Raw genomic sequence first — 9,192 nt, forward strand, 5'->3', positions numbered from 1 at the left:
AAGGAAACCAGATGGAGATGGGGATGAGGAGGGAGGAAATGTTGAAGAGTAGGGAGAGGAAGTGTGAGGAACAGCAGGAAGACCATTGCCACTGCAATGTAGAGTATTCTGAGAGGAGGAAGTGTGAGAAGATTGGAAATACAGGAAGGAAAATGTCATGAAGGGCCCTGAAATCCAGAGAGAAATTTCTGTTGCTCCTGAAGGTAAAAGGAACTCTGGACATTTCTATGTAGAAGCTCTCTGAGTTTGCTGTTGAAGTTGTGGGCAGAGGAAAGTGAGGCTTCTCTCATCCGAGGTAGTTATAAAAGTCAGCAGAACATGGGGAACAACTCTAGAATGTATGTGAGCTTGGATGTCCCCCCCCCCCCAAGACACCTGCTGATTTGGGCCATTGCTTTAACTGGACAGTGAGTGGGGAAGGGAAATAAATAAGAGATTATGAGGGAACTGTTCATTGCTGATTATTCAGTTATCTGAGAGATTAGGAGAGTTAGAACAGGAAAAGAGGATTACAAACCAGGGCCACTGAGCCCATTTTGATACTGCTTTTGGTACAGTGGCAAACCCCAGCAGGGACAGATGGGAAAATTTCCTTCCTTCCTTCCTTCCTTCCTTCCTTCCTTCCTTCCTTCCTTCCTTCCTTCCTTCCTTCCTTCCTTCCTTCCTTCCTTCCTTCCTTCCTTCCTTCCTTCCTTCCTTCCTTCCTTCCTTCCTTCCTTCCTTCCTTCCTTCCTTCCTTCCTTCCTTCCTTCCTTCCTTCCTTCCTTCCTTCCTTCCTTCCTTTCTGTCCTAATAATAACTCTAGAAGGGGAAGGACTGGGCAATGAGGGAGGATGAAGTGACTCTCTTAGCATCACAAAACTAGGAAGTGTCTGAGGCTCTATTTGAACCTAGGTCCTCCTTACTCCAGACCAGGCTCTCTACCCACTGTGCCATTAGCTGCCCTTCCCTATTCATTTCTTTGATTATTTTTTAAAGACTGGGTCTCCCTATCTCCCAGGGCTAGAAGTACAGCCACCCCTCAGAGATCAGATTCTTGTGGGAGGAAAGCTCTTACCTGCTCCATTTCTGATTTAGGCCATTTCGTCCCTCCTTAGTCTCACTGTATTCGTATTCGTGCAGGGCCTTAGTGAAGCTCAGAACTTTTGAGTTCAATCATCCACCAGCCTCAGCCTTCCTAGTAATAGGGATTATAGTCCTGGGTGGCTACTCTTAGCTCAACAAATTGTCATTAAGTACCCATGAGTGTCAGGAATTGTAGTACCTGTTGGGGATGCAAATTCAAAGAACAATATCATCTCTCCTGCCAAGGACTTTACAGAGTAGCTGGCCAGAGGGAGTTCATTGACACACTCAGATTTTAAAAGAGATTCCTATTTTTAAAATACAGGCTTTGTGCTTTGGGCTACTGAATGAAATCTGGAGGACTAGAGCAGAAAGGGATTGATGATGTGGATTTGGTGGAAGTTCTGGTCCCTTCAGATTTGCACCCCAAACTAATTTTTCCATACACTTGGCAGCAGTGACTAAAACTAAAAGAGTCTGCCAAACATGTAGATTTTCTTTTTCAGTTTTTCTTATGGGAGATGCAAGTAAGGGCAGAAAGTTGAAAGTACCCTGTGACCTAAGGCTTCTGTTAAGTGTTAAAAACAACAAAGAAGAGGCTATTTTAGTAAGGTTGCAAGCAAGAGGAAAATCAGCAGTGAAATAGGACCTTTCTAACAGATGAGAATATAACACACCGCAAAGAGAGGAGGGGATTGCTCAACTTCCATTTTTCTGCTGTTTTCTAATTATAACAAGATCAGATCAAGACCTGGAACCCATCACAGAGGCCATTCACCCCAATCTTGATAGTTTGTAAGTTAGGAAACAGAGGTCTTGAAGGCTTGTAATTCATTAAGCATCAGGAACAGGATCTGAATCCACATTCTCTGACTTCAGTGTTAGTGTTTTTCCTGCTGTGCTTTCTACTGTCTCCAGAATGGCACTCATCCTAGAAGGATAGATCTAACATGATTAATGAGGAATTCCAACTTCTAAATAAGTGGGGAAAATGAAGAACTGCCTTCTAGTCACCAAGCCTAAATGAACTACATGGAAAGACTGAGTGGGTTTAATATCTTTGGAATATTTTGGAGAAGAGGAAAGATGTCCCAGTGTAGGAGACAGAGAAATTTTTCTCTGATTTAAAAAAGAAGGCAAATATTTAAAATTATAGAGCAAAGAGCTTGATTTTGATTAATAATAATAATAGCTAATATTTATATAGCTATTTAAGAGCTGTTTGCAAACATCCCCCTTTATTCTCAAGATAACATGGATGTGGGTGCTATTATTATCCTATTTTATATATGAGGAAACTGAGGCATAGAGAGATGAAGTGACTTATATGAGGTTACACAGCTAATAAGAATCTGAGGCTGAATTTGAATTTGAGTGAAATTGCAGAACATATTAAATTTTGTGAAATTTAGGATATAAAGCTGTGAACACCAGAAATAGGAAGTTAAAGTTATATCAGTGTGTCATAGTGGAAAAGATATTCAACTTGGAGTCCAGAGACATCTGGATTTGAATTCAGGCTCTTGACCTTTAGTGAATCATAGGCAACTCAGTTTTCTCATATTTAAAATAAAATAATAATTTCTGTAATACCTACTTTATGCTGTTGTGATAGATGATAATAATAACATATGTAATGAATGAGATAATGTATATAAATTTGTAACACTGCATCAATGTCTATTTTAATGATTTCATTTTTTGGATGGAGTTGCAAAATTGATAGTTCAAATGAATGCCTTAGATGTAGAATGGCTAGATTTCAGGAAAATGTTTGACAAAGTCTCCATCTTGTGGACAAGATGGGGAGGTGGGTACCAAGGGAATAATAGTCAAGTTAGATGTGTTTGGAATTGGTTAATGGACTGGATCCAAAGAATCTTAATTAATAGAATAATGTCAGCTTGAAAAGTCTCTAGTGGGGAAATATTGGGCACCGGATTTGGTTCATTTCTGTTCAATATTTTATCAGTGATTTGGATGAAGGATTTGATGGCATGTCTATCAATTAAATATGTGAATGACATGAGTTGCAAAGGGTTTGCCAGTTTATATTAGGTGGCAGACTCAAGATATAAGAAGAGATAAAATGATTGGAACAATGGATTAAAGCTGGAATGAAATATAGCATCATCAGATATAAAGTCTTATCTTGATTTGACTTATCACTAATATTCAATAGGGTTTATTAAATGATTTGAGTTGAATTCAGGTTTAGTATGAGTTACTGTGTGATGTAGCAATAATTTATACTCTGGGCAGACTTCTTGGGTGCCATAGCACTTAGTGAAGACCACATTTTTACAATGAGCATAAAAATGCTATTTCTAAACTAGGTAATCCCAGTTGCCTAGAGGAGATACAGATTCCACCTGGATATATCTTTTGTTGTTGTTTTTGGGGTGTATGTGTGTCTAATTTGTCACTTAATTCTGATAATACTTTTGTGTCCCATAAGACCAGTATTATCTCCACCCTGGTACTGGGTGAGTTGGAGCAGGCATCAACCCTGTTCAGACAAGAATTGGACTAGACCACCCTTTTGGTTCCTTTGGAGCTTAGTTTACTCATCTACAAAATGAGGGAGTTGGGTTGGGTGGCCACTATTGTACCTTCCTTCACTAAATCTATGATCCTGTGATTGTACCCATTCTGAAACTAGTTCATCACTTGAGTGGTACAAGAAAGAAATGACTGGCCTTTGAGGGAGAGTTTGGCATCCCTTGAGAAGCAGAGTCTGGACTCACTGGGATTATTGTCAGGGAGATTGATGCTTGACCTAGAAGTTGGGTTAGAGGACCTCTGCAATCTCTTCCAACACTGAGATTTTATGATTCTGTGATTCTAAGTCTATATTTTCCAGTTTGCCCCATTCTTTCATCTGTTCAAGAAATCAGTTTTCTTTCTAATCTGAATCTTCTCTTTAATTTAAACTCATATCCTATTTCATCCTCTCCTGATTATCTCTGGGCGTCTGTTCTTGAGCCCTCAGCACCTGGCTCCCTTTGTTCTCCTGTGAAGCAGGTTGACAATTGAGCTAGACATGGGAAAGGCCCTCAATAAGTGTTCATCCAATTGAATTCTCTAAACCACTTGGCCAAACGAACAATAGCTATAGAACATCTGCTGTGGCAGAGTCCAACAGTGAGGAGATAAAAGAGAAGAAAGACGTAGGACTCTACCATCGAGGAATCTAATTGAGGTGCTAAGAAATAGACATGGAAAATCACAATTGAGAACATCAGGTTGACTATGATAAAGACTGACTATGGTAGGGGGAGTTAGTGCTATAGAAGGTCACAAAAGGCAGCTAAGTGGATAGAATGCTAGATTGAGTCAGGAAGATCTGAGTTCAAATTTTGACTCAGAAAATAGCTAGCTGTGTCATACTAGGTGAGTCACTTGAGTATTCTCAACCTTAGTTTTCCAATCTGTTAATGGAGATAATAATTGCACCTATTTCACATGATTGTTGTGAGGACCAAAAAAGATAATTTATGTAAGCACTTTGCAAACCTTAAAGCATTATATAATATTCTTGTATTTTCATTACATTATATCAGTATGTTATATTAATTATAATTAAGATTTAATTTAATAATAATCAGTATATTCATAGGATAAAATAATATAATTTATAATTATATATTGTATATAAGAATATGTCTTATATTCTTACATAAAGTATTATAGAATATGTAATGTTCATAATATTCTTATTCTTATTATTAAGAGGAAGAGATCAAAGTGGGTCAATGAAATATTGGAAGTTATGCTGAGGGGTAGTTAGGTGGCACAGTAGACAGAAAGTCAGGCCTGGAAGTCTGAGGTCAAGGGTTCAAATCTGGTTTCAGACATTGTTCTCAGTCCTGCTTGCCAATCCATGTGGGAAGAGGTAGCACCCATTGGGCAGCTTTTGTATTACCTACTATCTAGACCTTAGCAGGCCATTCCCTCACTTGTTAGCCATTTCTTTATGATGTGGCAATTAGGTTAGGGAAGAGCTAAGACATAATGGCTGATCATCCCCTTTTTCTGATATGAGCCTGTCCAAATTTTCTTTTTCTCACCATGAGTTATCAAATTGGTTCCATCTTGAATTCCTGGCTGATCTCTAATGATCAGCTCATCAATGTGTTGCTATCTTGACATGTTTTTTTTTAAATAATCTTCTTTTAATACTCTTTTTTTCTCTGAGTTTTGCCTTGTTAGTTAGATTGAAAGCTCAAAGAAAGAATTATTTTTATATTAATAATTATATTTTATATTAATAGAACAGTGCAGAAAGAAGGTAGAAATTGAATAATCGAAAAGATCCTTGGGAGATCTTTAATATAACAGAGTTATAATTAGAGGTCATCTAGTTCAAAATCCTGACTTTAAAGATGAAGAACACGAGATCCAAAAAGGAAAACTTGCCTAATTTATAACTGCTAGTAAATAGCAAAGTCAGAATTTGAATCCAGATTCCTTAATTCAAAATTCAATGCTCTTTCCCATACCATGCTATACTGTAGTGAACAAATAAATATCTCCTATTATTCCATTCTTTTAAATTCAACTACAATTAATTTATGTAATATTTTTGTATACATATGTATATGTATATACATATACAAATACAAAATATACAAAAATATTTATAGCAACATTATCTGTAATAGCCCAAATCTGGAATCTAAGGGAGTGATAATCTTTTGGAGAATGACTAAACAAATTATGATATATCGATGAAATTGAATTTTATGCCATAAGAAATGACAAGAAGACAGTTAGAGAATTCACTGGAAGTAAACAGAACTAGGAGGACAATTTTTTTAATACAATAATACAATATTTTTAATACAATAATAACATTCTAAAGAAAAACAACTTTAAAACTCTAATCAATGCAATTCAAAGACCATGATGCCAGAAGCCTGAAGGCAAAGCATGCTACCCACTTTTTTCCAGAGAGGTGATTGGTTTAAAATGCAGGATAAGGCATACATTTTTGGACATGGCCAATGTGGGAATTTGTTTTGCTGGACCATTCATATTTATTATGAGGGTTTTGTTTCTATATTATTGTTTAATTTGGGGAGGGGAGAGAGATATTTTTAAAAAATTATTTTTATTTTAAAATTATTTTTATTTTTAAAAATATCTTAAAGTATTTTTTAAAAACTAAAAAAATAATACTAATATACTTTTCCCATCCCTTATCTTCCATCTTAGAATCAATACTAAGTATTGGTTCCAAGGCAGAAGAATGGTAATAAGGGCTAGGCAATGAGAGGTAAATGACTTGCCTAGGATCACACAGGAAATGTCTAGGGCTAAATTTATATGTAGAGCCTCCTGTCTCTAGATCCACTGAGCCACTTAGCAGTCCCCATACTAATATATTATTTTTTTTTAACCCTTACCTTCCATCTTGGAATAAATACTGTGTATTGGTTCCAAAGCAGAAGAGTGGTAAGGACTAGGCAATGGGGGGTAAGTGACTTGCCCAGGATCCCATAGCTGGGAAGTGTTTGAGGCCAGATTTGAACCTAGGACCTCCCATCTCTAGGCTTGGCTCTCAAAACAACTGAGCTACCCAGCTGCCCCCCTCCCCACTAATATATTCTTGATGGACCTTGAAATTGATTTAACTTATCTGGAAAACAATTTGGAATTATGACAAGAAAGTGACTAAAATGTCCACACCCTCTGATTTAGAGATTTCTCTGCTAGATAGAGACCCCAAGGAAGCCAAGGACAAAAAAGAAAGGCTCCCAATGCTCCCAAATGATTGTGGTAGCACATATAGCATCAGTGACTCAGGAATTCAATGATAGCCTGTTGGAGAGTATTGCCTACACTTCTCGGCAGGCTTTGAAGCAAGCTCTAGTGACGACTTCAGTAGAAATTAAGTCAGAGATGGTGAGAAAAGACAGAGGGGACATGGGTTCCCAAGGCATTGAGTTGATCAAGAGTAGCATCACAGCTGAGCTTGACTGCTTTATAAAAAAGCGTTTAATGAGAAAGAAATGATAAGTATTTGATTTATCTTCCTCATATTGTTTTATTTGATTCTCACAGTAGATAATGCTTCAAATTGCCTAATTTTGCAGGGGGTGCCTGTCCAGCTATGTCTTGAAATGGATCATTTTTGCAGTTTCTCTTTCAGCTCTCCAATTCTGGGATTCAGGGCAAGTCCCTTGACCTCGGTCTGTTGAACCTTATGAGGGTCACAGAGAGCCAAGGTCAGCTTTGAAGAGGTGAGGCTGTTTCTGCCTGGCCTTTGTGTGGCACCCAAGCAAAGGCTTTGCAGGAGACCAGCTGCAAAGGCGAGATCAGATCATGAATGATATGGCTCTTTTCCCTTCTCATACAGCTTTGGATCCCACCCGCCTTTGGATGTCGTCCTGAGTATGACAATGGATTGGAAGAAATTGTTTTTGGATTTGAACCTTGGATAATCGTGGTTAACCTTGCAATGCCCTTTTCTATTTTCTACCGGATGCATTCAGCTGCCTCTCTATTTGAGGTCTATTGTAAGACGTAGACTCCTTGGTCCCGGGAATGGATGGAAGAACAAACAAATCCGAAAATTCATTCTCTTGTCGAGAACCAACAGGTTCTGCAAATATTATGTTAGCAAACAAAGGGACAGTAAATAGATTGTTATTGGCTTTCTGAATTTTATATTCATTTATTGTATTTGCTGTATTTTTAGAGAAACTTTTCTATCCTCATTAGTATTCAAATTTTTGATGACTAAAATCCACAAGATTTGGATTTTTAAAAGAATGATGAAATCACATTAAATTTTTTCCTGGTTCAATTTCCTTTAGAAATATTTTCATTGTATAGCACATATATCTTATAATTGGAGAATATATTACTAGCTTGGAAAGCTTTATATTTAATTTTTGAACAGATGAAATGTTATTTGTAATTTTCTAAAGTGTAATTTGTACACACATAGATCCTGATAATACAGGAATTATTACTGATAGAATTTGTGCACATTTTTTCTTATAAACATTTTGGATTTTTATAGCCTTTAAAATTGACTATTTCTATGTTGTAATAAAGTTAGTTCTTTGCCTGTAAGTTGGCATTTTTTCAAGTCAATTTAATTCATTTCAACCGAACCAACAATAATTTAGGAAGGAAGGAAATAAACAATTATTTAGCACTTACCATGTGCTAAGCATTTTAAAAATATGAGCTTATTTATTTAATCCTCACAACAACTCAGGAGAGGTAAGTGCTATGATTCCCATTTTATAGAAGAGGAAACTGAGGCAAAGAGAGGTTAAGTGGTTTAACCAGTGACTTCCACAGCAATTAAGTGTCTGAGGCCATATTAAAACTTGGGTCTTCTTAACCCTTGGCCTTGTACTCTATTGACTATGCCATCAGCTGTCTGTTTCTTAAAAATTTATTAAATTTATTTTTTTAGAATACTTTTCCATGGTTCCATGACTCATGTTCTCTCCCTCTTCTCTTCCCTCCCCCCTCTCAGAGCTGACAAGCAATTCCACTGGTTTATACACACCTTATTTCTCAAATCCTATTTCCATATTATTCATTTTTGTAAGAATAATCTTTTAAAACCCCAACCCCAAATCATCTACCCATATAACCAGGTGATAAGTCATATGTTTTCCTTCTGCATTTCTACTCCCACAGTTCTTTCTCTAGATGTGGATAGCGTCCTTTCTCCCTTTCCATGGGATTGTTCTTGATCTTTGCATTGCTATTAGTAGCAAAGATTACATTTAATTATACCACAATGTTTCAGTTTCTGTATACAATGTTCTCTTGGTTCTGCTCATTTCACTCCGCATCAGTTCATGGAGGTTTTTCCAGTTCATATAGAAATCAAGCAGTCTATCATTCCTTAGAGCACAATAGTATTCCGTCACTATCAGATATCAGTTTGTTCAGCCATTCCCCAATCGAGGTATACCTCCTTGTTTTCCATTTTTTTTTGCCATCACAAAAAGCACATATATATATATATATATATTTGTACAAAAATGTTTTTAACTGTCTTTGCAACTGTCTGTTTTTAAGCATTTGGTATGGACAAAGCACTGTGTTTGGGGTCAGAGCAGAGAAAAACAGAGGCAACACAGTCTACTTTACCTT

General features: G+C 36.9%; 1 protein-coding gene across 1 annotated transcript in view; it reads left to right on the forward strand.

Annotated features, from left to right (window-relative positions):
• Positions 1-8,682, forward strand: part of OTOP1 (otopetrin 1) — a 44,197-nt gene extending 35,515 nt beyond the window's left edge. Inside the window, exon 6 of the mRNA XM_056802422.1 lies at positions 7,427-8,682. Coding sequence (XP_056658400.1) covers positions 7,427-7,597 — 171 coding nt within the window. The 3' untranslated portion in view covers positions 7,598-8,682. The remainder of the gene's footprint in view (positions 1-7,426) is intronic.
• Positions 8,683-9,192: the final 510 nt, after the last annotated feature.

Source organism: Monodelphis domestica, chromosome 6 (assembly GCF_027887165.1).
Source record: "Monodelphis domestica isolate mMonDom1 chromosome 6, mMonDom1.pri, whole genome shotgun sequence".
In the NCBI taxonomy this organism is placed as follows: Eukaryota; Metazoa; Chordata; class Mammalia; order Didelphimorphia; family Didelphidae; genus Monodelphis; species Monodelphis domestica.